This window comes from Sciurus vulgaris (assembly GCF_902686455.1).
Source record: "Sciurus vulgaris genome assembly, chromosome: 5".
Taxonomy (NCBI): Eukaryota; Metazoa; Chordata; class Mammalia; order Rodentia; family Sciuridae; genus Sciurus; species Sciurus vulgaris.
This window is the reverse complement of record NC_136465.1, coordinates 171,573,032-171,600,105: the sequence shown is the minus strand read 5'-3', so window position 1 is coordinate 171,600,105 and position 27,074 is coordinate 171,573,032. Positions and strand designations below refer to the sequence as shown.

Sequence of the window (27,074 nt, the reverse complement as noted above, 5' to 3'; positions counted from 1 at the left end):
AGATCGCGGCCGGTCAACTGAGCGGGGGAGCGACTCGGCCACCTCGTCCTTGTGCTGGCATTCTGAGGGCATCCGGCAAACTTCACTCCCCAGCTCTGGCTGAGGCCTCAGACTGCTGCTTGATACACCCATGGTGATTGCTTCTCAGCTTTCCAGGTGGGGAGACAAGGGCTTGGCTGATCCTGGTATCACTGGGCATATCAGGGGCAAGGCCAGGCCCCGGCCCACCCTGGGAGACCTGCTTCCCAGCACCACAGGGCAGCCAGGTGCAAGGCCAGCAGGGCTGGGCGCTGGCCCTTCCTTGGTTCTGGTTCTGGTTCTGCTAATAACTTGCTGTGTGGTTTTGAAGTCCCCTGTCCTTCTCTGGTCTCAGAGATGGGACATCACCACCAATGTTTCAGAGTAGCCAATGTCACCAAGTGTGTGAAGTAATCAAGGAGTGTACAAGCAGCTTGTAAACTGTAAAGTGTTGTGCACATGTCAAGGACCATCACCATTGGCTCTCTATTGCCACCTTGTCCTCTTCATCACCCCAGGCCCAAGGGCAGCCTGGGTGACATTCAGCTGCACCAAGAACCTGGGCCTCAGAACTTCTCTCCATGCCCAGAGGTTTCAAGACTGCAGGTGAGTCTGCTCTGCTTCCCCTCCCAGTGGAACGGGCCCAGGACGGCTCTCCTAAGACAGTTCCCAGACTTGGAGGGATTCACAGAGGCAGGACCCTCTGTCCACCTGCCTGGACACATCCTCCTTATCCTGTGCCGTGTCTGGATCGTAAGGTCCTAACTAAGTGAGGATGCACAAGTCCCACAATCTGGCCCTGGACAGAGCCCACTGGGTAACTGAACACCCTTCCAGTGCCTGGTGTTGGGCACAAGTTGAGACAGTTGTGTGTATATGTGAATGTGTGTCCAGGCACTGAGAAGGCTGGCGTGTGTGTCCATATGCCTGGCTGCATGCAGTGGTGACTGTGTGCACTTGAGATGTGTATTTGCGTGTGTATTTATGGCGTCATGGAGGGTGCGTGCAGGTGTGTGTTGTGCATGGTGGCATATGTGTTTACCCGGGCAGCTATTTGTGTCTTTGCTGCTGTGTGTGAATGTCTCATGGGCATGTGTGGGGCTGCTCTTGCATGTGCACTTGTGTGCGAGGATCTGTGGCCTTGCGTGTGTGACAGTGGCTGCAGAGGCTTCTCTCCTCCTTATCCCCTCACCTGAGTGACCTTCTCCCCACAAGCCATGGGTGTGCACAGGCTGGCTTCTGCCCCTCCACAGACCTGTGGTAGCCCAGGTCTGGCCAGAGTGGCCACCAGGGGCCAGGTGGGTGGGTGAGCCTGGGGCTGGGGCTCATGTGACACCCCTTCCCGCGTGGCCTCCTCCCCTCCCCACAGCAGGAGCAGCAGCGGGAAAGGTTGGCGGAGGGGGGCTATTTTGGGAGCGTCTCCTTAGCAACAGCTGCCACGGCCGTCTGTGGCGGTTTTTCTATAGGTGCTAAAATATTCCACCCTGGTGACTACTGAGTGCTGGGGGGTGGGTGAGGGAGGGGGCAGGGGCAGGAGAGACCCCTACAGTCCCCCATCCCTGGGGCACAGCCTGCTGGGATGGGTCCTGGCCCATCCTAATATCCCTTTTGCCACCTCTGGACCTCACCCCTTGGAGCTGCAGGATTTAAGCACCCTGAGGCAGGCCAGCTGTGCCCTGATCTGATTTCCCATCTAAGCAGCTGTGTGGCCTCAGTTTGTCTCATCTGCAGAGTGGGACAACTGGACTTCAAGGAAAACTCTCTGGGCCCCAAACTGGACTTTGTGAGTCTGGCATTTCCAAGTGACCCTTCCCTCTTCTCCTTGGCTTCTCACCTGCTTGGCCCAAGTCCCTCTGCCCTCCACTCTGCACAGTCCTCTGCACATGCCCTCAGGACCCGGGGGGTGGCCTGAGCAGGCCCCCAGAGTGGGCTGGCTAGTGAGTGCTCCACTGGCCTGGAATGACCTTTCACCAGAATCGAGGAGTTGGGACCGATTCAGATCCTGGTTTGGCCGTTCGCTTAACCCTGACTGATCCTGGTCAAACCACTTCCGCCCTCTGGCTATCAGTTCAGTCTCACTTCACAGGTGAGGACATTTGTGGCCTCTGCCTCCAAGCTGTGAGGGTCAAATGGGAGAATCGGCCTGGGCGGGGAGCTTTGGTAAACAGAGGGACAAAGGACGGGCATCATCAAACTGCAGGGTGAACCTCACTCTTGCTTCCGCCTGCAGGCCTGCGTGCCTCGCTTGGTCCGCCATTGCTGACAGAGCCCGTGGGGTTCTGTAGGGACAGACAAGGCCTCGAGAGCCTGGGCTGGTGCTGGCCTAGAGGCCTAGAGGTTCGGCTGCCCTGGAAGCTCATTCTTCTCGCCCCATCCTGCGTGTGCTCTGTTTTGGATGATGATGACAAAGCCTACTTGCCCCTTGGGGACACAGTCGGGATTGTCCCTACAGACTGGTGTCTGAGTGCAGAGAGGACAAGCAACTTGCCCAGGGTCGCAAAGATTCTGATACACAGCCCCCTTTTTCCCAGCCCCCTTACACACACACACACACCCTGGCAGGCCTGTGCACACCTGTGTCACAGCATCCCTCCGAACCCCCACCTCAAACAGGGCCAGAGATACTCAACCATGGGAGGGACCATGGCCAATTCTTCCTTGATCTTGAATCATCCCCAGGAGAGCTGGTTAAAGTGGATCTTGTCCTTCCCACTTTACCTATGAGGAAACCAAGGCCTAGAGCAGACAGGTGAGCTGCCCAGGGCCACAGAGAGGTTGATGGTGGCAGAGGGACTCGATCCTGGCACCCCCAAACCTTTTCCTTCCTGGAACTGCTCTGCCTGTCTCTCTTCACTTCCTCCCAGCCAACCCTCCTTGCAGGGGCTGAAATGCATCCCAGGTCCAGTAAGGTGACCTCAACCTTGTGCCCAATAACCTGGCATTGGGGGACTTCTGCGTGACTCAGCAGTCTGGACAGACATCCACCTCTCTACCCAGCCCCCCCCCCCCTCAGCTGGCTTCTTCCCTTGTACTTCGCACTCTGGGCAGCCTCCAGGCCAGGCCTCCGACGAGGGGAAGAGGCTGTGGTCATTTGGTCACCTGCATCCTCCCACTTCCAGCCCATGCAAAGGTGTGCTGGGCCCCAGGCACACACAGGTTGCTAACTGGGCACTCGGGTGGCTCACACAGAGGATTCGTGCCCGGTCACGTCAGTTCTGGCTGCCTGCCTGGGACAGAGCAGGTAATGAGTGGTGCAGGCGTGGCAGACGCCCGCGGTGGAGGCCTGCAGGGCTAGGACTGTGCTGCACTATGGAGCACCTACTATGAGCTGTGCATTTCTTGGGCAGCCACCTAAGTTACTCTGCCCTTGTGTGCAGGGCAGGGGCTGTTAGAGTCCCCATTTAACACCCAGGTTAAATAAAACACTCGCTCAAAGTCAGGTAGCTCCTAAGCACTTTTGAGCCCAGGTGGGGCTGACTCCCAGACTCCTTCAGCAAGAACCATACTGTGCCCAGCCCAGGCATTGGCACATGGTGGGCACCCGGTGCTGGCCAAGGGAGTGAATGAGCAGGTAGAGTATGACTTTTGTTGTGGGCATCAGGAGGCCTCTAGGGAGGTGGACCGAGGGGCTTGGAGAACAGCAGAAGGCAGCAGGGCCTCGCAGGCAGGAGGAACAGCGCCCAACGCAGCGGTGTGCAGGCATCTGGTGTGTTCTGGATCTGTGGGAATCAGGGTGCGTGTGGGGGTATATGGTTGCAGGATAAGGTGGCACTTGAATGTACGCTATGCTGAGATGGGACCTGGGGACAGTCCAGGGGACAGGAAAACGAGGTGGTTTGCGTATTGGTAGTTGCCTGCTCAGAATCGGTTTGGAATAGGAGCCACCGGGATTTCGGACTCTGTCAGTTCTCGCTCAGCTTTGGGATGCCTGTCTCTCCCTCTCTGAGCAAGGGGCTAGTCAGAGATGGCCAGGCTCCCAAGAAAGTTCTTCTGGCTGTCTAACTACAGGTGTTTGCACATCCTAGCAGCACAGAGACATGCACTTTCCTTCCTATCCCTTTGGAGGGGAAGAGGGAGGTGGCGGAATGGCCACTGACTAGCTAGTTCACAGGGTCTGTGGGGCGCTTGCTGGGAGCTCCCACCTGGACACACTGGTGGTTGAGTCTGGGATAAGTGCACGGATCCTCCCTTAGGACAACTTAATTAGACAAGGGCAGTGGGGGACGGCAGAAAACAGACAAGTTTGGTGTGGCTCTGCCGCCTCTGGGTGACCTTGGGTGAGCTGACCCTCTCTGGTACTCAGTCTCTCCGTCTGTAAAATAATTGATCGCGAGGGTCCCTCCAGCAGGTCCACCTCGGTGTCCTGGAGCGGGGTGCTTGGAGCCCTTAACTGAGGCCCTTCGGGAGGGATCGCGGGCCGCCAAGGAGAGGGGCCGGGCGCCCCGGGACCCCAGGCCCCCCGCTCCCACCCACCCGCCTCGCGGCTCGGAGGAACCCTCCCCACCTGCCCCGGGGGGCTGGAAAACGCGGGAGCGGATCCCCGGAACGGGTTCTGGGAGGAGCGCTCCAGGGGCGAGGAGGAAAACCCGGGCAGGATCTGGGGCAGGAGCGGGCCCCGCAGCCCCCAGCCCCGTCCCCTGCCCCCGCGCCGCGGGCCCGGCAGGAGCGGCGGAGACCCGCGCGGGCCGGGGCGCGGGGCCGAGCAGGGCCCCCGGGCCGCCCGGGGCTGCGGGGCTGGGGGGCGCGCGGCCTCCGCAGCGGGGCGCGGGTCACGTGTGAGGAGGGGCGAAAGTCTCGCAAAGCGGGCGGCGTGCGGCGAGTTGGGAGTTCTCGGCGCGCCGCGGGCGGCGGGAGCTCGGGCTCCCGGGCGAGGCGGGGACGCGGCGAAGCGGGGGCCTGGGTCCCAGACAGAGGGGGCCGCACCGAGTGGGAGGAGAGACGGAGACGGACAGCCCGCGAGGGAGACAGTGCAGAGGCGTGCAGGGGAGAGCAGGAGGACCCGCAGGGCGACAGGGACGTTGACAGACCCCGCTGGGAGAAAGCGACAGAGACACAGGGAGGCGGGAGAGACCGCGAGAGAGACGGAGCCGAGAGAGGCAGAGACCCAGAGGAGCGGGAGGCAGCCACGCGGAGCGAGGGCGGGAGGTGGCGGCCGAGCCCGCCCGGCGGGAGCGGGGAGGCGACCCCAGGCCCAGAGGCCGAGAGGGTCGCGGGACCGGTGACCGGTGCAGCGGCGCAGGGAGTGGAGCGGAGGGCGGGGGGCAGCGTGCAGTACGACCGAGTGACAGCGAGGGAACAGCGGGGGGCGGCGGAGCGCGAGCGCCTGCGGCGGGGGCGGGGGGCGCGAGCGCGGGTGGCCGGGCGCCCTGGGTCCCCGAGCCCCGCGCTCTGAGCCCGGGCCCGGGGCTGAGGATGCTGACGCCCAAGCGGCGCCCAGGGCGCGGCGCGTGGCAGCGCTGAAAGTTGGGTGGCCCGCGGCGAGCGGCGCGCGACGGCCCGGAGGCGCCCAGACCCCGAGACCCCACGCCCAGACCGACCGGCAGCCGGCGACGGGGCGCGGGCCGGCCGGCCGAGATCGCGGGCAGGGGGCGCCGGGACTGCCATCTCCCCTCCCGGACGCCGCCCGCTGGACTGCGCCGGGGGATGTAGCGCCCGCTTGCCGCCTCCCGGACACTCGTCGGACCCTCAGCCCCGCGGTAAGCCGGGCGCTGTCCATCCGTCTGTCCGTCTGTCTGGCCGCCTGCATGTCTGTGTGTCCCGGGGCCGGGCCTCTCGCCCGCTTCCACCTTATCCCTGACCCGAGTCCTGGCTGGCCCGCGCGTGTTTGGCGCGGTCCCGTGACTTCCCCGGAACTGGTGCGCTCTTGCGCTGTCAGTCTGTCGGTCAGGAGCGGTGCGGTCTGGGCTACAGGGAGGAAGAGAGGAGCGTGGGTGGAAGGGATCTTGACCTCCTGCCCTGGTCATGACCTCTCCTTGCCTCCGCCCACCCAGCGTTGTCATGGCGGGGAGCTTCCAGGCAGGTGACTTGTGGCAAGGTGTGTGAGTGGGGTCTCTTTTTCCTTATTTCCCAACTGCAGCCTAGTTGCAAACAACCTTTCAGTTTGACAGAAATTCTACTTCTCAGGGTTTGATTACCCACTTTGTGCCAGGAGAGCCCAGGGTGGGTGGGCTGGGATTCTGTAAATGACGGTGTTGTTTTACAGTTTTGGAAACTGAGGCTGGGGAGGAAGGCAGAGACTGCTTTTTCCTTGGTGAGGGAGAACCCCCAGGAAAGAGCGGTCTGAGATTCCCTGAGCAGGGAGAGCTGCCCTGCCACCTGCAGAATGTCCCCCTACCACTCAGTCTACTTTCCCCCACCCACACTCTGCCTCCAGGGCCCAGGCTGCAGGGTGGGGAGCTGGCAGGCTGGAGGGTAGTGGCGGCTGCGCTGAAAGACGCTCAGGAGTGGTGGGATGTCAAGCAGCGGGTTGAAGGAGCCTGGGAACAGAGGGAGGGAGGCCCGAGGGCCAGGCATGGGAGGTCCAGAGAGGGACTGGAGCGCGTGGTAACATCCACTCTGGTCCCATGACCTCGAGGGCTTTAGGCCTTTAGGGGGCTGCTAGGGGCTTAAGAGCCTAGTTGTGGCCCTGGCGTGACCTCTGATGAGGGAGGCATGTGGAAGAGAGGCCCGCTGGGATGAGGGCGTTGTGCAAGACAGCAGAAGTAAGGGCCACTGGCCTCCGAGCGAACCCATAGCCAAGTTGGAGCCTGCAGGGCTGCGTCTGGAACATTCGACCGTATTCTCCATTGGAAAGAAGGACTTTTTCTGGGGTTTGCCGTGCTGGGCATCAAGCCCCATATATCCTCCATTCAGGCTCCCAGAAAGGAGTTGAGCCAGCTGGGAAGCTAGCAGGCTGGGCAATCCACTCTCCCTGAGCCTCAACTTCCACATCTGTGGAACCTCATTCCTGCCCCACTGACCTCCAATGGAGAGTTCTGGGCTCCACGAGCAGGCGGCTGTCCGCAGGATGGGCAAAGTGCTGGGCAGAGGGGCCAGGACTCATTTCACCTTCAAGGAGATGAGGAGCTACTGCGGGGAAGGGTGTGAAGGGAACTGGCTGAAACAGGCCTGGCCGCCACCCAAGTGTCTGGGAGCTAGAAGGGGCATCTGGGGCTTGGAAGCTGTTCCTCAAGATCCCTTGAGAAGAATCCCTTGAAAAGAAATTTCTCTTAGGAAGAAAACCTTTGAGGGGACCGTGGCCAAAAAGAATTGGCCATGGGTTTCTCCTGGGGTGACCTTGGGCATCTGGCTTGACTTCTCTGAACCTCAGTTTCTTCATCTGGAGAATAGGGCCATGTCACTGACTTCCTCAAGGCACCAAGTGGTTTACAGACTCTGTCAGGTCTCTTGAGAGCAGCTTGCAGGAGCCCGGAGCACAGTAGGTCCTTGAGAGACGTCTGTGGAAGGGGAGCGGAGGAGCTCTGTAGCGCTGCAAGAAGGCTCCCGGGCTTGGGATGGGAGGAAGGGAGAGGAACCGGGCGGGCTCCCAGGGCGGGCTGGTTCTTAATGTGGATCTGGGGGAGGCGGGGGCGAGTGCCAAGGGGGGTGTGAGGAGGAGGGGCCCCCTCTGCGGGGACCACTGAGTCACGAGGACATGTAAGCGACATGACAACCAGCGACGTGGTAACCAGGAAACTAGCGGCGGTGGGAAACGGTGCTGGAGCCGTGTTGGGTGGGGGTGGGAGGGCGAGACTGGCAGCACCAGGCGGGAGGGTCCTGGCAGCAGCCCCGCCGGCCTCCCAGACCAAAGAGCAAGGCCGCCGGGTGGGCCGGGAGGAAGCAGGGGTCGGAGTGGAGGGAGGGGCGCCGGCCCGCCGGGCAGGGGGCTTCTCCGCACCTCCCGGGCTCCTCTCCTCTCCTCCACATCTCCACTCTTCATGCCTCTCCCCCTAGGATGCCAAATTTGGCTCTCGCAATCTGTCGTCTCTTCTGAGATTGGCACCGGGACGAAAGCCGAGCACATTACATCATCACAGCTCCCCCACCGCCCAAGGGAGCGGGAGGGGCAGGGCCGGCCAAGCGAGAGGCCAAGTCCTGCCTGCCCTCTGCCCACTCTTCCCGCCTCAGGCGCAGGTGTGGGGCTTCCAGGCAGCCACGCAGTCCTGGAGGCAGGACAAGGCCCTGGTCTTGGGGAGATCCCCATCCTGGGGTGGAAGCCAGGCCATGCTGTGTCCCCACCTTGGTTAGGTGAGGCCTGGGAGGCCTGGACCCTCACTGTCTTTGCTGTGCTTGCTATGTGACCTTGGACAGGTCCCCTCACGCCGAGTCCACATCTGTATAGGGAAAGTTGGCCACTGGAGGTTTCGGTGACTCTCCTGGTGGGGGAGCTTGTGGGTGCTGGGCTCTCTGGGGTCTGAGGAAGGGCTCTGTGTTTCCAGTTACTCCCTGTGACCTTGGGCGTCCCCATTTCCGGAGCTGTAGAGTGGGGATGACGGACGCTCAAGGCACTAGACTGGACGGAGGGCACAGGAGAGCAGTCACATCCCTGGTCCTGAGACCACAATGCGTGGGAGCCGCACCGAGCGGCCTGGGTGGAGACAGGGGCAGCCACCGACCACGGCTGGGGTGGGGAGGCAGGGGGCGTCTTCAGCCAGACCCACATCTCTGAGCTTATGTCACTGATCAGATCCCTCTTTTTACAAAGTGAAAACTAAGACCCAGCGGGGTACGTGGGTCCCTGAGGGTCACAGATGGTTTGAGGGCAGAGGTGACAGAGCCAGGGCCTGAAGTCGGGGGTCCTGGCTCCCAGCCCACCTGGAAGCAGACAGGCAGGAGGTCTTTGGTGAGCCTGGACAGCTCTGGGGCAGCTCCAGACCCAGCAGCTGAGGGCCCAGCTCTGACTCGGGTGCCTCCCTGTCCCTCCCCCGGCTCCAACCCCCCACCCACCCTCCCGGGTGCTGGTCCTACTTGGTCTGTTTGAGGAGCTCCTTGCAGGCTCATTTAGAGGCAGTTTCAGGCAGTCCAGGCAGGGACATGCTGGATTTGGGGTGAAGCTAGAAGGTTCTGGTCCACTCTAGAAAATGCCTAGAACTAGAGGCCAAGAAAGGTAGAGCAGCTGTAGACGTGGGTGAAGTAGTGAGCTCCCCACTCCCAGACCTATTCAAGAGGAACCAGGGAGCCTGGCCTTGTGACTCCTGCTTCATGGGCCAGGTTGAATGACACCACCGCCCCCAAAGCCTAGGAGTCTTTGATGTTCCCCTAGGAGGGGCTGGGAGCTAGCGCCCCCACTTCCAGTTTTCCCAGCTAGTAACTCACATTGCCTCCCCAGGCACTGGGCTAGGAACCTCGGCAAATTCTCATCTAGTCCTTCAGCAACCCTGCACTGTTGATTTAATATCCCTGTGTTACAGATGGGGAAGCCATGGCCCAGAGAGCCTATGTGATCTGCCCAAGGTCACACAGCAAGAAAGTGCCGAGGAGCCTGCATTGGAACTTAGACTGATCCAATTCTCCGGGGCTGTCTTTGGGGCTTCCCTGGAAAAAGAGTGGGAAATATTCCTCCCCTGGGCTGGGGTTTGGCAGGAGATGGTCTAGTCGCCCCCACAGCCTGACACCCCCTCAGAGATCCTCTGGGGGCTCCATTCTAAAGACAGGGACATGAACCAGAGGGGATGACTCATTTAATAGATGGGAAGACTGAGGCTCAGGACAAGAGATTACCTGCCCAGAGGTGTCCAGAGGTAGATTTCAGCCAGGCTGCTGTTGTAGCCAGGGGCTCTGTGTCCTGCCCGAGTGGGCAAGAGGGGGCCTTCGGGTTGATGGTGGCATGAGGTGTGAGGCTGGGGTCCTGCAGGGCATGGCTACAGGCTAAGGCTTTGGGTGGAAGAACCAGGCTCTGAGAACAGAGAGAAACCAGCAGGGACAGCAGGTTCCACCTCTGTCCTCCTTGCCAGATGTCAGTGTCATAGTGTTTGGTGAGGTCAGGGGAAATTGAGTGTGGGATCTGCTTGACAAGAGGTGGTCTTGGAGACAGCAGCCTTGGGCTCGCTGTGTGACCTTAGGTCAGTCCATCACCCTCTCTGAGCTTGGTCTGCCCATCTGTATGACAAAGAATCTGGAAGGAATGATCTGTTTCCACTAAGTAGCTGCCTTTGGGCTGCTGTCTCAAAATGCTCCTCCCATGCCACAAGGACCCTGGGCCCTGGCAAAGGGGCGGGCAGGAGTCCTGGGGGTTGGCGTAACCTTTAATCCTCCTGGGCCGACTCAGGGTGTGGGGGATCTCCAGGCCCAGCCCTTCTCCTTTTCATCTTTATTTTTCTCCTGCTCCCTCTTCCCCTCGCTACGTGGGCTGATCGCTGCTCAAACTTTTAATTCAGATGGTAATTGAAATAATAATATGGGCTGAGGCCTCTGTGCCGGTGACGCTGCAGCTGGTGGAGCGCCACTATGAATAGCGCTTGAGTCACAGGCGCGCTCCCGCCGGCGCGCCCTCGCCGCGCGGCAGGGGTGGGGGGCGTGCAGCGCGGGCCTGGCGGCTGGGCGCGCTCCTGCGGGCTCCGGCTCTGAGTCCCCGGCCCCACCGACCCCATGGCAGAGAGAGCTAAGGCGGCGCTACCAAGGCAGCCTGCCCTCTGGCCCCTGGGTCAACCTGGTGGACAGAGGGCGCAGGCGCTGCTTCGCCTTGGCAGCAAGGGACGCGGAGGCTCAGTAAGGGAAGCAGACAGAAGCTCCCGGGACCAGATTTGAAGAGGAGGGCTCTTGCCCAGGACACACAGGGACAAGGCCCCTGCCTCAGCCTCCCGTCCTGACCTCCTCCAGCCTCCTCCCAGCACGCAGCTGTGCACCTAGCACACTCCAGGAGTCGTGCTTGGCGATCAGGGTTACAGAGGCTTTCTTGGGGGTGCTGCTGGTCCCGGGGCGCAGGGTTCCTTCCTTGCTGGGCTTCTTATTCATGATTTCACTTGATCCTCCCAGAGCCCTCTGAGGGCATTGCCTCCACTGCTCAGATGAGAAAACCGAGGCTTAGCGGCCTCGGGTTGCCCCAGCTGTGTGCCCAGCTTCAGCCACTCTGGACCCCTCCACTGCCTCTCCCAGCTGGTGTGCCCCTCTCTCCCTGTGGCAGTTCACCTGTCCTTTCCTTGTGGCTACTTGGCCAGGCCTTGACTGCCCCGGTGCCAACAGCTGGAATATCTGGCCGGCCGGCAAGCGGAGGCAGGGAGCCCCGCGGGACCTCAGTCACCGGGAGGTGGTCCTTGGTGCTCAGACCCGGTGGGAGCTGTGCAGAGAGATGGCGGCACTGACCTGTGGCCTGCCAGCTGGGAGCATTGGCGTAGGCCTCCCCAGGGACCCCTGGGCTGCAGCAGGGCAGAGGAGCCCCCAGACGCCGATGGAGAAGAAAACTCTCCCCAGCTGTACCTGGCAACCCCATCTCCTCCTGCATTGTCCTTTCTCTGGCACCTCTCCTGGGAGGTGAAGAATCAGCCCAGAGACCCACAGGGGTTTGCCAAGGTCACACAGCGACGGTGGCAGAACTGAGGCCAGACCTGAGCCCATGGCTATTCCCAACTCCTCTGCCTCCTGACAGCCCCCAGGGACTGACACTCTCCTCTCTCTCTAGGACAACCCTGTGTCTTTGGGGTTTAGAGGAGGAGGGGAGGCCCTGGATCTCTGAGCCCCCACTTGGGGGAAAATCCAAGATTGGAGAGAGGGGCAGGGGCAGCGCCTTGTGCAGCATCAGGAGGAAGGAGCTCAGCCTCTCACTCACCCCACAGGACGCTGACCAGGACCCTGTCCCTCAGGGAGGTGGTGTTGCTGTGCCGGCCCCTCCCTTTGGTTGTCCTCTCTGGTGCCAGAGCACACAGCTCCACCGGGTTCCTCAGGGGTAGTAGGCAACCTGGGCAGAGACGGAGAGGACGGGAGGCTAAGCTATGGGGAGCTGACCCACCCTCCGGTTGGGAGGTCGGGGTCCAGGGCAGGAGGCTTGATCAGGGGTTGGTGGCAGAGGGGGCACCAAGCTTCCCCCTCTGGCCTCTGGCCCCTCGGTGAGTTTCCTCCCTGCGCTCCTGGCAGCTCTCTCCCAGCCCCCAGCCAGCCTCTGCAGGAGGCTCTCCTGCCTCTGTGGCCTGAGAAGCAGCTCGGGGCCTCCGCACAGCGAGTGCTATGTGCCATCAGACAGGTCAGCGATTAGGGGACCCCAGAGGCCATAAAGGGGTGGGGTAGGCACAGGCAGGAGGGCGGCCCACCTCTGGTTCCTCCGCCCAGCTTCTCTGGCCTCAGTAGTCCCCTCTGAGACCCAGGGTGGGAAACAGAGGCTCTGAGTTCGAGTCCAGCCGCGATCCTTAGAGGCTGCTACTGTGCGCGACGCTTTCTCCTCTCTGTCTCGGTCCCTGCTCTGCAGGTGTGGGCTCGCACCGTGTCTGAGGGTTGTCCAGGAGTCTGTGAGAGGATGGTGGCCACTGCTGGCATCCAGGCCCACAGCCTCCCCTCCCCACCTGGGGGCCGGCACCCCACTTGCCGCTGGACCCTCAGCCTCCCTCTCCTCCCCTCGTCCTAGCTTGGGTGGGGGTGGGGCAGGCTGGGCACAGAACACAGGCACCCGGCCATGCAGCTGCGGATCCCAAGGCCACCTGACCTTGGAAGAGTCTCTTTCTGGCTGGGCTTCAGGGCTGTCCCCCAGCCACCAGGAAATGACTGGGCAGCTGAGAGGAGAGGGAGCCAGGGAGGGCAGAGAGGCCTGTGGCCACAGGCGAGAGTTGTCCCAGGTCCCTGAGATCAGGGCCAGGGCACAGAGAGGGCGGCCGTGGGCAGGAGTCACAATCACCAGCTGCACTGATAAGGTGGCAGCACGCACCCCGCAATCCAGCGGGAGTGAGGGGGGCCCCATCCAGGAGGAGGGAGGCCCTGCCAGGCGGTGGTGAACACTTCTAACCCAGGGCCGGGAGGGGACTGGACCTAGAACCCAGTCTCTGCTATCCGGGCAGCTGTGTGGACGTCCAGGGAGCCCTGGGTCTGCCTGCCTCCTCCGTGGCCTCTGACGGCGTCCCCTTAGTCAGGCCTCCAGGAGTCAGTTGTAGCTTTAAAACAAGCCCCAGGGCCCTGTCTCGACCCACTGTCCTGAGGGGACACTGAGGACAAAGGTCTTGGCCCCTTCTCAGGTTGTAGAATTGATTTAGTGAGTTGTGCAACTTTGTTTTTTCAAAACACTCTGCACATGACTATAATATGGGTTAGTATCCTATATTCATATATATTAAGTAACGATAGAAACAAACAACACGTTCGCTTTCTCTCGGGGTCTCTTTCTCTCGGGGTCTCTTTCTCTCAGGGTCTCTTTCTCTCGGGGTCTCGGTTGAAGAGTGAAAGTTCTGAAGGCAGAAGTGCACACCTGTGAGCCCAAGGACTCAGGCGGCTGAGGCAGGAGGTTCATAAGTTGGAGGCTGGCTTCAGCAACTTAGTGAGACCCTGTCTCAAAGTACAAAATAAAAAGGACTGGGGGTGTAGCTCTGTGGGAGAGCACCCTTGAGGTCCATTTCCAGAACCAAAGAAAAGAAGAGGAGGAAGAAAGAGTTTGAAGCTACTGTCCTGTGTAGGAATCCTGAGGCCGCACTGAGCAGAGGCTCAGGTGAGCAGGTTTCTTTCCTCCTGGATGCTGGGTCCCAGGAATTCCAGGAAGGCTCTGCTCTGCCCTTAGAAGCACCCCTGCCCCCAGCAGCCCAAGGGGCCCCAGGTACCCATGCTCAGCTCCTCCCGGAAGCCCGTTCTTGAGGCCTCTGTCCCACCTGGACCAAATTCCCCACTCACTGCCCACCCAGCTTTGCCTTTGCTCTCTGGTCCCCCCTGTATCTTCCTCAGCCTCTGGCTGTGGGGATACTTTGGCTCCTGTCCCAACACAGGACATTTACACAGGAGCTCAGCAAAGCAGTGCTGCGTCTTATTCTCTTCCACAGCATATAGTAGGTGCTCAGTAAATATCCATCCACTTGATGGTTAGTTACAGAGCCCCCACCGAGGTACAGCCTTCGCCATGTTGGGGTCACGCCAGGCAGGAAGGCAGCTGCTGTACCGATTCGGAACACATTTCAGGTGGTGAATGAATGGATGAGGGGTTGGCTGGAGGTGGAGCGTCTCTGGTCTCTGGAGCCCGGGGAGAGAGTCAGAAATGGTGGCTGAGCATGCTTAGTAGGCGCATAGTAGGCGTTCTGTTGATGACAGTCTCTTAGCTGTGGCTGAGGGGGAGAGCTGGGGCTGGAGCAGGGCTGGCCATTCCTGCCACCCTTGGTGGCCCTCCTGGGGCCTCTGTCCAATACTCGCCATCCCACTAAGCTCCCTGCCGGGGGTCCAGGACCTTGAGTCAAGGACTAGCGGGCAGGGAGAGGCCCGAGGCCCATGAGTCCTGTCCACCTCCGCTGCTCGGGCCACTCTGCTGTGTCCAGTGGCACAGAAGGTCTCTTTCTGGTGTCTGCTCGGAGCCACCTCCGCTGAGAGGTGCCCCCTGACTAGAGTCAAAAATAGCTTCTCCTTAGTCACATTCAGTGACACCGCTGTGCTCAGGCCTGCGGGACGAGGACAGCCTCAGAGCGCCTCGGGTCCCTGTCAGCCGTCAGATGTCTGCCGAGTACTCCGCTGTGCCTGGCTCTGGGCCTCGGGAGCAGAGCCGAGATTCGTGCCCCAGGGACCTTGCAGATGGGGTCCTTTGCTCCCCCAGTGGGGATCAGGAGAGCACCAGGCCTCGGCGCAGGCAGGCGTGGAAGGGGGACGCCACCTGGCGAGGCGGGACATGGGGGACCCTGGAGAAGGGGCCTGCAGCCAGAAGGCCAGCCAGCACAGAGGCCAGAGGAGGGCGAGTGGCGTGGCGTGGGACAGGAGGATGGCCCGTGGGACTGGGGAGGGGGCCAGCCTCCAGGGTCCAGCCCGAGGTCCGCCACTGTGGCAGGCTCCGGACCCTATGAGATGCCAGCAGCGTCCACCTAGCAGGCGCCGTGAGGCTGGAAGGCCAGCAGCAGATGCTTGGTGCCCCCGGTCCAGGGGTGTGGGACGATGCCCAGGTGTCAGGCCTGGGGGTCCACTAAGTCGGGGAGGGTGGGTGGCCAGGAGGGGGCGTCACTTTCTCTTGGCCATGCTGGGTGCTCAGCGGCCCTGAAAGGCCAGTGGACACGGAGCAGGAGCCTGTGATGCGGGGAGGGAGACCCTGACCCGGAGGTATTTTAACCCGCAGGACTGACGAGATCACAGGGTGGACTGCAGAGGGGAAGAGAGGTGGAGGGACTGCTCCTGGGCTCTGCAGGGGTGTGGCAGAGGGGTGGGAGAGGGGGAGCCAGCCCTCGGGCCTGGGAGACCCTCGGAGCAAGGTGGAGGTCAGCCACCAGCCTCCATCAAAGGTGAAGGCTCAGAGGAGCCCCAGAGGGGCCGAGGGGAGACTGGGAGGTGAGGAGGAGGCGGTGGGTCACCCCCCAGGGAGAGCCTCTGCCCTTCCCGGTCACAAATCCCTGCCCTCCCTCTGTGCAGCATGCACAGAGTGGGTGTTATTCTTCCCCATTTTATGGATGTGACTCAGAGAGGTTAACACACTGCCCCATGGCCACACAGCCTACAGGAGAAGTGTTCTTGGACTTTCTGGAGTCGGAGTCCTCGTTGGGGACCTTATGAATGTCATGACCCTTCTCTGAAAAATACACATATGTACACACCAATTTTAAGACCTTTTCTGTCTATTTTTCCATAGGTGATACATTCATATGGTTCTAAAATTAAAAGGACAGAAACGAAGAAACAGTGCGGATTCTCCCTCCCACCCCATCCCCAGCCACCTGCTTTCCTCCCCAGGCAGCCAATGTCACCAGTTTCCTGGGTCTCCATCCAGAGACGAGCAAATACGTGTGTCTATAAATTCCCCTCCTCTCCCTTTTTACACAGTGGTAGCTACTCTACTCGCTGCTCATGACTGTTGCCTTTTTTCACTTAAAAATACATCTCGCAGGCCCACGTGGCTCCCCGAGCGCCCTCCTGCTTCTGCGCCTGCGCGGGAGCCGGCGAGGGCGGCACGGGTGGCTTCCCGCGCGGCAGAGCCAGGCTGCCCGGGCGCCCGGGCCAGGCGTCGGGGCGGGGGCTCCCAGGGCCACAGAAGCCACCCGCGGCCTCCACGGAGGAGCCTGGCGCCAGGGAGGGGGCCGACGGCCATGCCCAGTCCTCTTGCTCCCCACGCCTCCTCGGGTGGCACCAGGGGACACGGTGCGTCTGTGAAGGGGTCGGCCGCTCCCACTCCCAAGCTCCGGGGACCGCCGCCCCCACAGCTGCCCAGCTCCCGAGCCTCTGCTCCGGCCCCTGCAGGCCAGCCCAGCACCACCCGTGCGCGCGTTTGCCTTTGGGGCTGGGCAGGGAGGGAATCCCTGCGGGCTCAGGTGGCCTGGGCAGGTGGGGCTGGCCACAGGGCGCTGCCCCAGACGCCTCTCCTGCGCTGAGGGTGGGTTCCCACTGAGACCCTCTCCTCTTGGCCCAGCGAGCTTTTCCCCACCGTCCACTCAGGTGTGCTCCCGGCTCTGCCCAGCGCTCAGGGAGGCCCGGATCTGACACAGGGGAACAGCTGCATCTGGACAGTTCAAGGCCACCACACACTAGGAACCATCCTTTCTGAAGCTTGGGCCTCTTCATCTTCCTCTGTCACCCATGGCTCTTGACACTACCTCTCCCCATCCCCCCACCACATCCCACTGGCCATCAGTCCTGAGGACTCTTTGTCCAGATGTCCCTGCATAAGCTGGGTGAGGTGGCGGATGCCTATAATCCCAGCGGCTCAGGAGGCTGAGGCAGGAGGCTCAGGAGTTCAAAGCCAGCCTCAGCAACTCAGCAAGGCCCTAAGCAACTCTATATACAATAAAAAAGTGCTGGGGATGTGGCTCAGCGGTCAAGTGCCCCTGGGTTCAATCCTTGGTACAAAAAAACGAAGAATGTCCCCACATCCCTTCTCTTCTCTCTGGCTCCACTGCCACCATCCTAGCAGCTGCAAGCCACCACCATTGCCTCCTCGCTGGCCTCCTGCTTCCACTGTGCCCCATGCAGTGACCACAGAGACCAGTCTGGTACATTTTGTCACAGTGATGTGCCCCAAGCCCTGGACGTGGCAGAGCTCAGAGCCAGACAGGACAGAGGGCCACTGAGCCTGTGCCGGGAACAGGTGAGGTCCTTTCACTCTGCGGCGCTGGGGATGGAGCCCAGGCCTCATGTGTGCTGGCAGGCGCTGTGCCACCCAGCCCCTGTCCTTTAATCTTTCATTTTGAGACAGGAGCTCCCTAAGTGGTCCGAGCTGGCCTCAAACTTGCCATCCTCCTGCCTCAGCCTCCCAAGCTTGACTGCCACATGAGGCTGGGATGTGTTCTTATTTTTAGATGTTGACAGACCTTTATTTTATTCATTTATTCTTGTGTGGTGGTGCTGAGGGTCAAAACCAGTGCCGCACACGTGCCAGGCCAGCGCTCCACCACTGAGCCCAGCCCAGCCCTGGGATGTGTTATTTCTTAAGTCTGTTGTCAGGTGTACGGGGCTTATTGCTTTATTCCTTATCTCTATCTGTCTTAAAGATGTCACACGAAAATTTAAGATCCAGCAGCTGCCTGCCCGCTCCCCGAGCTCCTGAGCGGAGAGCCCAGCCCTGCCTCCTCTGGGCTCCAGGGCTCTCCTGCTCACTTCACGGCTACAACCGGGCCTTGAGGGGAGTCTCGAGGCACCCAACTTCTGGAAGATTCTATAGCCATTTTTCACGCAGACATAGAATCCTCCTGACCAATGCCCATGGGCCACGCAAGTCTCCACTTTCTTCCAGGGACGGCATGGACAGGGCACCTCACCTCCTCTCTCATCTCATGCCAGGCTTTCCCTCCAACCACGCCACCTGGCTGACCACTGCCTGCCCGAGTGCTTCTTGCCCGTACAGCATCCCCGCTGATCCAGAAGCTGGGCATGTTGGAGACATGTGCCTGACCCCCATCAAGCGTGCAAGCAATAGCGACCTCGTGAGCATGGCCGTAGGGGCCGCGAGGAAGCAGGGGGACTTGAAGCCACCGCTTCGAGAGCCACGCCTGCTCTGGAGGAGAGAGGCCTCTAGGAACCCCTTTGCCTTCCAATCCCAGGTGTTTGGGGTGGCCACTTTATGGGGGTAATGAACTCTCCACTGAGGGCGGAGGCCAGCCAGGACACCCCTTCGTGGGAGCAGGTGGCCTCTGGGTCCCCCAGCCTCTGGCTCTTGTACTGGCCCTGACAGAGGCCTCTCTGGACACTAGGGCGCTTGCTTCCAGCCTACCTGACTGCCCTGCCTTCTGTCTGAGCGGTGGGCAGGCAGAGCAGGGGCACAGCCTCAGAATGTGTCTGCCATTGCTTCTCAGAGCCTGCTGAGTCCAGACTCACCTCTGCGTCCAGGCTCTGGCTGGACCTGAGAGCAGAGGTCTGACTCCTGCTCCAGCTTATTCTCCTGACCCATTTCTCCTTTCCCAGGACAACAGGTGTCCACGGACCCAGCGCACAGTAGGTCATGTTTATCAGACGGAAGCAGATGAGTGGTGCGGCAGTGTTTCTTCAAGGCAGGAGGGCAGCAGGCCTTGCCAGTATGCTCTGGTGCCAGCTGCCTGGACCCAAATCTGGTTTTACCACATGAGCTGTGTGACCTTGGGCAAGCTGTGGAACCTCTCTGTGCCTTGGTTTTCTTACTTCTAAAATAGGAATGATAATAGTACTTTCCTGTGAGGTCACTGTGAGGATGATAGAAATCGATCCCTGTAAGCACTCGGGGCAGCTCCTGCACTGAGTATATGTGTGTTAAATGCTCAGCTGCTTGGAGGAGATTCTGCAATGTCACAGGGTTCGTCGGTAGGGAGGGGCAGATGTGCAGAGGGATTTCAGGGTCCAGAGGAAGGTGTGGGGGGTGGAACAGCGTTTACTGAGCACCCACTGTGTGGCTTGCACTTTTGTGACAATCCACATCTGACCCTCAGGACCACCCGCAGGTAGGCATTGCTGCGTTTTTTTTTAGAAGTGGAGATCCAGAGGTCCAGAGGAGTCTGAGGACCTGCTTGCGGGCAGGACAGCCTGGTTCTGGGTGGTTCTGAGGCCACGGCTCCTGTCCGTTTACTCCCTAATGGAGGTCAGCCTGGGCAGGAAGGTGTGGTCGGGTGCAGTGGGTTCTGGGAAACCCGCTGAGATAACGGGCAGGAAATCGAGAGGGCAGCTCAGCCCTGGAGGGACTCACACCAGGCCGATCACTTGCTCCGCGCTGGGCACCTGTTCTCGCTGCGATCCTAGGCAGTGAGTGCCATCATTAGCTTTACCTGTAGATGAAGTGGGTGGGGACCAGAGAGGTGACAGACCCTGCCTCAGTCACACAGGTGGAGAGTGGAGGAGAGCCGAGCAGCCGCCCTGGGAAGGAGAGGGTGCCGTGCTCGAGAGCCACATGGAGCAGGGAGTCGGATCTCCCAGGTCTGAGGAGCGGGGCGGGGGTCAGAGCGCCTGGAGCACGCGGGGACAGTTACCCTGCGGCTAGCTCTGTCCTCTGCTCCCCTTGGCATTTGGGAGGGTGCGGCTCAGCTGCCTGGGGTCTTGAGTCCCCGTTTCCCTGCAAAGCCCCATATATTGGCATGAAAAGGGCCCCACCTAGCCTGGAGAGCTCAGGCCAGAGAGGCCTCCCACCTGGGGTTGGGGGCAGCCTCTGTGCCCTCAAGTGTTGGGGATGGGAACTTCCCCCAGGGAGGTCTTCCCACCCTGAGACACTCCTGGGTGCCAGGAGCTTGCCCCTTGGCCTGTCCACTGTACCCACTCCCTCGGGAGAGCCAGCATCCCCTCCAGCCAGGGGTCTCGGGGACGGGTGGGTCAAGCAGGCTGGGACTGCCTTTCTGTCACCCCTGTAGCCAGACCGTGCCGGGCGCCAGGTGCGTGACACAGCTTCCCAATCCTCTTGCCAAGAACTGATAGGGTCCCGTTTCATGGACGGAGCAGGGACCTCCGGCCAGAGCACGCTCATGGCGGAGCCAGGGCTCGAGGGGCTGTGCCAACTCCAGGCAGCTCTGAAGTCACCACCGCCATCACCTTGGTCCCCAGCAGGCCTCTGTTGGCATGCTCCCGCAGGGCCCTGCGGTGTTTCTGTAGGGTCGCATGGACTTCAGGGGGGGAGTCTGGGGCCTCCACAGGTGCTGGAGCTGCGCGGGGCCGGGTCTCGCCGCATGGATGTGGAGGGAGCGCCTTCGTTCCACAAAGTCGGTCGGAAGTGGGTGGTGGGGACAGCGAGGGCCCGGTGCAGCCTGGCAGGGCCACACGCCAGGCCTGAGGGGAGCCGGCTTGAGCAGCACGTGGTGGTGCTGAAGGGGGCCCGCCTGGGGTGAGCCCGACTGAGTGCAGTCCCACTTTGTCACCTGAGCGGAGTGGCCCTGGGCTCAGCACCTCCCCCTGCAGCCCGCAGCTCCTCAGCTGGGGAGGCTATGACAACCCAGTCGAGGTGCCGCAGGTGCTTCGTGAAGACTTGTGAGTCTCCAGGAGCACCATGATGCGTCGTGCAGAGACCCCGCCTGGCGTCAAGGCCCCTCCAGGTGGCCCTTCTCTGAGAGAAGCTTCCGCTGGGCCAGGCTGAGCTGCATGACCTGGAGCAGGCCATGTCACCTCCCCTGTTGTCTCACCCACAGCAGTGACCTCAGAGGGTTGTGGCTGGCTGGAGTGTGGGGAGGGCTGGGGCCACTGTCTGGACCTGTGCCACCCTGTGTCCCTCGGGCGGGGACGGTGCAGAGAGAGGTGTGCTTCCAAGACAGCCAGGTTTCTAGGGCCACGGGGGCTGCTGACGGCAAGCTGACTTTTCTTTTGCGAAGGGTGTTGTGGGCATGGAGGGGCATCTAGTGTCATTAAGTCCCAGGGAAAACCCAAGAACTGACAGGACCTGGACAGCCTTCCTGCCCCCTCTCCACCCCCTGGCAGGCGGGCCGGCTCCCTCACCCCTTGCCCCTCAGGCAGGGGCAGGATAGCCTGGTGCAACCCCGACAGCCCTGTGGGTCCTTCGCTGCCCCCGACAAGTTTCCTTTGGCAGTTGTCAAGCAGCTGTGCCACCTGCTCAGGCCTCCGGGTCTCTACTTGTCTGGGGACATCTGGACTCAGGCCTCCCAGGTTTCGGAGGTCCACCGCTCAGTAAAATTAAAAGGAAACAAAGTTTGGTGGCTGGCAGAGCGAGTCAGAAAGGACATTCCATTTTAAAAGCCACCAGCTTCTTCTGTCACATCATTTCCTAAAGAACCTTTCCACGGAGAGGCCAGGATGCCATCTTGGAATGGGGACAGTGACTCCATTGTCCTGTGCTTCGTTTCGCCCTGGGCTAGCCCCTGCTCTCAGGGCTTGGGAAACCCTGGGCCCCTCACCAAGCCTATCGCTGAATCAAGCTCCGAGATGCGCCGGAGGAGGCGAGGAGGACACGGAGCCCCGGCCTGGAGCCTCGGAGGCTCATCTGAGGTCAGGCCACGAGACAGTCAGAGGGGCCGGCCTCCCTGCCTCCCAGGGCCTCCACCCTTCCAGGGCACATGGGACGCCAGCGAACCCGCCAGCTCAGGCCCTTCCAGAGAAGGTGTTTAATGGTGGGAAATTAATCACCTGTATTCAGAGGAAGCCGGTGCGGAGTCAATAGCTGTGTCCCGTCCCATCATCTGTGCCCCTTCTCCGCTGCACTGTGACTTGGGCCCATGTAGTCTTCCTCAGGAAGCCCTGTGTGCCCAGGACAAGAAACCCTGGTCGTTCCCTGCGATGTCCATGAACACACAGTGCCCACTGGTCCTTCTCACTGTTTGGTGAGACGTGTGCTCTCTCACACCCTGGCAGGTGACCTTCCTACTAAAAGGGTCTGTGGTGGCCAGAGCAGTTGCTCAGTTGAGCAAGTTGCTGCAGACGGGGGTCTCCAGGAGGCTGGGGTACACACAGCCACGGTGGAGGGGCAGGTCTGGGGAGAGACTTCCTCCCAGGTGCCGCTGAGCACCAGGGCTTGTTGGGAACCCTGAGGACCCACTGCCAGGTCCCCCACAGAAGGGGAGGGGCGCTGCTTTGGCCTGGACAGGGGCCGGGGCTGCTCTGGGGGGGCCCACGGGATTGTGGGTGTCGAGGAGATGGAAAGGCAGGGATGGGATGAGTGTTGAAGTTGGGGTGAGTGTCCCGTGAGTGGACTCGCAGGGCCTGGGGCTGAGGCTCCCTTATCTCCACTCACTAATGGGGGCAGCGGACAGTGCCTGGAGGGGAGCCCCAGTAGCACACAGCCACGGGAAGGGGGTAGCTCCTCAGCCCCTTGTTTCCAGGACCCCTCCCAGAGGGCAGGAGCCCGCCAAGAGGCCTCTTCCTCAGTGCCAGGTGAGCCACCACGTCAGGAGCCATTTCTGCTGGGCAGAGGGCCAGGGGACCCTGCAGCCTGGCTCGTGCCCAGCCTGGGGCAGGAGCTCCAGCTCCTTTGGAGCTCGGGAGCTTCACCAAAGGCCAGGCCTCAAGCCTCGTCCTCCCTGCTTCTCTCCTGCAGAAATGTGGGCCACGGCCGGGCTGGTGCCCTCTCCTCCCCAGCCCCAGCCCCCTCCAAAGGGTCCCCCTTCCAGAGCACCGAGCAGCTGGCCGAGGTGGGCCCACAGGCCTCAACGCACGTCCCTTCCGTCTCTGGACCTCCTCGCCTCAGATGTAAAACCAGGGTCTTGAACTCCATGGCCTTGAGCAGCCCCAGCTGTGGGGGGTGTTGCTGGCGGAGGGGGTGCAGGCCCAGTGGGCACAGCACAGGGAAGGAAGACCCCCTGAAAACTGGCCTTTTGGACCATGTCCCCTCAGGCTCCACCTGTAGCCCTGGCTTTTGTGACTCTGAAGGAGGTAACAGTGGGAATCTGGGATCCTGGGGCCACTGTGCCTGACAGGCTATTCCCACAAGACCTCCTGGGTCTTCAGAACACTGGGGCTCGCTGGTTCCATTTTCCAGATGAAGAAACTGAGGTACAGAGAAGTCAATGCCTTGCCCAAGTTACAGGATGGGGTGGGGTGGATCTGGGACTTCAACTCAGAACTCTGGGCCCCAGGGAGTTCCTTGGTGGGGCGGGGAAGGAAAGAGAGCCAGGGGTCGTCGCGGGGTGACCTCGGGGAGGAGGCGGGGGCTGGGCTCACTCTCCCTGGGCTGGAGAGGGAGTTTCTCTGGGGAGAGGCAGGCTCCGAAGCTGTTGATCTCTAAATTATAGCGTTGGTGCGCTCCAGTTGCTGTGGCAACCGAGTTGTCCTGAACCAGGGAAGTGTATAAACATTGCCACAGATGCACAATTAGATCAGGAAGAAGAATAGAACAGAAAATAGAAACTTCCAGCCTTATATAATTCTCGGCCAAAATGTTATCAGGAACCCAGGCTGGGTCCTGGCCCTGGCAGCCTCAGAGACCAAGGCAGGACCAGCTCTGTCCCGGGCTTCCGTGGCAGAGGTTGAGGGTGGCGGGTAGAGAGTGTCTGTTCTGTGGGCCCAGCTGCTGCGCCCAGCGCTGGGGTTGGGGGGATGACAGACCTCCTCCGCTGCAACAGCTGGGGACAGTGACAGGCCAGCCTGCCTCTCACCAGCTCCTGGCTTTAACTTCTTGGGTCTTGTGAAGTGGGGATTGTTTTGGTGGCACGGGGTGGGGTGGGGCCGAACCCAGGGCCTCACACATGCTGGGCAAGGGCTCTACCACTGAGCCACAGCCCCAGTCCTTCCTATTTTCTTTTGAGACAGGGTCTCTCTGAGTTGCTGAGACTGGCCTTGAACTTGCCCTCCTCTTGCCTCAGCCTCCCAAGTCTCTGGGATCACAGGTGTGCCCCACCACCCCAGCCCAGGCAGGGGTTTGACCCTCATTTTGCAGATGAGGAAATTGAAGCTCAGAGAGAGACAGTCCAAGGTGGCAAACTAGGTGGTGGTGGGTCTGCCTCTCCCATTCTCACGAACTCGTCAGGGTGACACCCCTGAGTCTGGGTCCACTCACTTCCCAGCTGTGCTGTCTTGGGTAGGCCACTTTCCCTCTCTAAGCTGCCTGAGAGCAAGGACGCCTACACAGGTCCAAAGCTCAGGTGAGCTTCTCCTTCCTCCGTCCTGACCACCACACCCCATTCACACCCACTGCTGCTCCCAACAAGGTTAGGGACAGGACAGGAATCGGACTCACTGACTGAAAGCCAGTGGGAGGGAAGAGTTCAAGAGAAAGATTCAGACAGAGATGGGGACGCAGGTCCCAACCTTCCGTAATGATGGTGATATAACCTACGCTCCTGGGGGCAGGGGGCAGGGTGCACACCTATAGTCCCAGCGATCGGGGAAGCTAAGACAAGAGGATCACAGGTTAGAGGCCAGCCTCAGCAACCTAGCAAGACTCTCAGCAACTTACTGAGACCCTATCTCAACATAAACTAAAAGGGCTGGGGATGTGACTCCCTGGTACCAAAAAAAAAAAAAAAAAAAAAGCCTATGTTGTCTCTGTCCTGTGTGGTGGCACTAGCCACAGGTGGCTACTGAGCACTTACAATACTAGTAAAAATGTGAAACTGAACTTGAACTTTTGTTTCATGTTCATTAAATATGAAGAGCCACAGGTGGCCACTACTGGGTCTCACGGGTGAGTGTCCAGCCTCTGAGACACCTGGAAGTGCAGAGGCTGGATACAGAGAGGTGAGTGGGTCAGAACTCAGAGCAATCGCTGGAGGGCAGAGTCCAGATGGGTATCAGGAAGCTTCTAGAACAGTGAGCAAAGCACCTTTGGGGGAGGGACTAGGACCTAGATCCTGGTGGCCTTGGTTTCCCTATTGGAGATGGGCCAGCCTCAGGGTCGCCCTATCTTCCACGCCCTGCCTGCCAGGGCTGAGGGGCTCAGACCGCCCTGTCCGGGCTCCTCGAACCCTGAGTGTCTTGTGCAGATGTCCCCGTTCCTGAACCCAGGTCCCGCAGTGAGCCTGTGGCCCGGCACCTCACCTGTTCGGCTTCTCCTCCACAGGCCCTGCCTCTTCCCAGGTGACCACGCCGGCCTCAGGACATGCACGGGCACAGCCGCAACGGGCAGGCCCACGTGCCCCGGCGGAAGCGCCGCAACCGCTTCGTCAAGAAGAACGGCCAATGCAATGTCTACTTCGCCAACCTGAGCAACAAGTCGCAGCGCTACATGGCGGACATCTTCACCACCTGCGTGGACACGCGCTGGCGCTACATGCTCATGATCTTCTCCGCGGCCTTCCTCGTCTCCTGGCTCTTTTTCGGCCTCCTCTTCTGGTGCATCGCCTTCTTCCACGGTGACCTGGAGGCCAGCCCCATGCTGCCTGTGACGGGGGGTGCGGCAGGCAACAGCGGGGCGGCCCCCGCGGCCCCCAAGCCCTGCATCATGCACGTGAACGGCTTCCTGGGCGCCTTCCTGTTCTCGGTGGAGACCCAGACGACCATCGGCTACGGGTTCCGGTGCGTGACCGAGGAGTGCCCGCTGGCGGTCATCGCCGTGGTGGTCCAGTCCATCGTGGGCTGCGTCATCGACTCCTTCATGATCGGCACCATCATGGCCAAGATGGCGAGGCCCAAGAAGCGGGCGCAGACGCTGCTGTTCAGCCACCACGCGGTCATCTCGGTGCGCGACGGCAAGCTGTGTCTGATGTGGCGCGTGGGCAACCTGCGCAAGAGCCACATTGTGGAGGCCCACGTGCGGGCCCAGCTCATCAAGCCCTACATGACCCAGGAGGGCGAGTACCTGCCGCTGGACCAGAGGGACCTGAACGTGGGCTACGACATCGGCCTGGACCGCATCTTCCTGGTGTCGCCTATCATCATCGTCCACGAAATCGACGAGGACAGCCCGCTCTATGGCATGGGCAAGGAGGAGCTGGAGTCGGAGGACTTTGAGATTGTGGTCATCCTCGAGGGCATGGTGGAGGCCACGGCCATGACCACCCAGGCCCGCAGCTCCTACCTGGCCAGTGAGATCCTGTGGGGCCACCGCTTCGAGCCCGTGGTCTTCGAGGAGAAGAGCCACTACAAGGTAGACTACTCACGCTTCCACAAGACCTACGAGGTGGCCGGCACGCCCTGCTGCTCCGCCCGGGAGCTGCAGGAGAGCAAGATCACCGTGCTGCCCGCCCCACCGCCCCCGCCCAGTGCCTTCTGCTACGAGAACGAGCTGGCCCTCATGAGCCAGGAGGAAGAGGAGATGGAGGAGGAGGCGGCGGCCGCTGTGGCTGCAGGCCTGGGCCTGGAGGCGGGCTCCAAGGAGGAGGCCGGCATCATCCGGATGCTGGAGTTTGGTAGCCACCTGGACCTGGAGCGCATGCAAGCCACCCTCCCGCTGGACAATATCTCCTACCGCAGGGAGTCTGCCATCTGACCTCCGGGCCCTGCCCTCACACTCCCTGCAAGAGCCTCTGCCTGAGGGTGGGACGCCAGACAGCCTCCCCCACACTCAGGACAGAGCTGACCCTGGCTCCTTGGACCTTCTGGAGGAAGATGGGGGCTTCAGAGACGGTGGGACCCCATCCTGCTGACTGCAGAGCCTGCCCTGGGAAGGGCCCTCGCACTGGGCCCCCTTGGCTTGAGCTCCCCAGTGCCTACCCACAGGTGGCTCTGGGCCCCGACCCTCCACCCTTTCCCCACTGACCCTTCAAGGACGTGCCCCCTCTGCTCTCAGAACCTTGGGAAGGTGGCTGGACTGCTGGGGGGTGGGCATTATGGGTTCCGGGAGGGCAGGTGTTGGGGCTGGGGGGGGGCGTTTCTTTTGCATGACTGTGGCCTGTGCTCATGACTTCTTCTGTAAATATCTGTAAATGGAGCGAGATGGAGACACCAAATCCACCTCTGCCGTTTTTACCTGCAGGACCAGGAGATGCCATCCCTGTGCACCTCCCCCATCCAGACTAGCCCCTCCCCGCCCAGCTGGCTGGCCCCTGGAGGCCCCCAAAGACAGCCTTCTTAGCCCCCGGATGGTGTTGGGTTTGGGCACAGGGTCGGGGCCTGGAGAGGCAGGATGGGGACCTGTCCCTCCCTCCCTCCCTCCCTGTGGTCCCTCTGGGCCACCCCCTGGCCCCACCCAGATTGACAATGGAGTTTGTAACTATATATTTTTA

The 27,074-nt window shown here is 61.1% G+C and overlaps 1 protein-coding gene across 4 annotated transcripts; it reads left to right on the top strand.

The window, feature by feature from the left end:
• KCNJ4 (potassium inwardly rectifying channel subfamily J member 4) lies at positions 1-27,074 on the top strand. 4 transcript variants are annotated; one of them, XM_079140740.1, is made up of 2 exons: positions 1-156; positions 24,971-27,074. In XM_079140740.1, exon 2 carries the CDS (start codon positions 25,010-25,012, stop codon positions 26,336-26,338), a length of 1,329 nt encoding a protein of 442 aa, XP_078996866.1. In that variant the 5' UTR covers positions 1-156; positions 24,971-25,009; the 3' UTR covers positions 26,339-27,074. The 4 variants fall into 4 exon arrangements, with proteins under 4 accessions (XP_078996866.1, XP_078996864.1, XP_078996865.1 ...); XM_079140738.1 differs by having other exon boundaries at positions 1-624; XM_079140739.1 differs by lacking the exon at positions 1-156 and adding an exon at positions 5,430-5,714.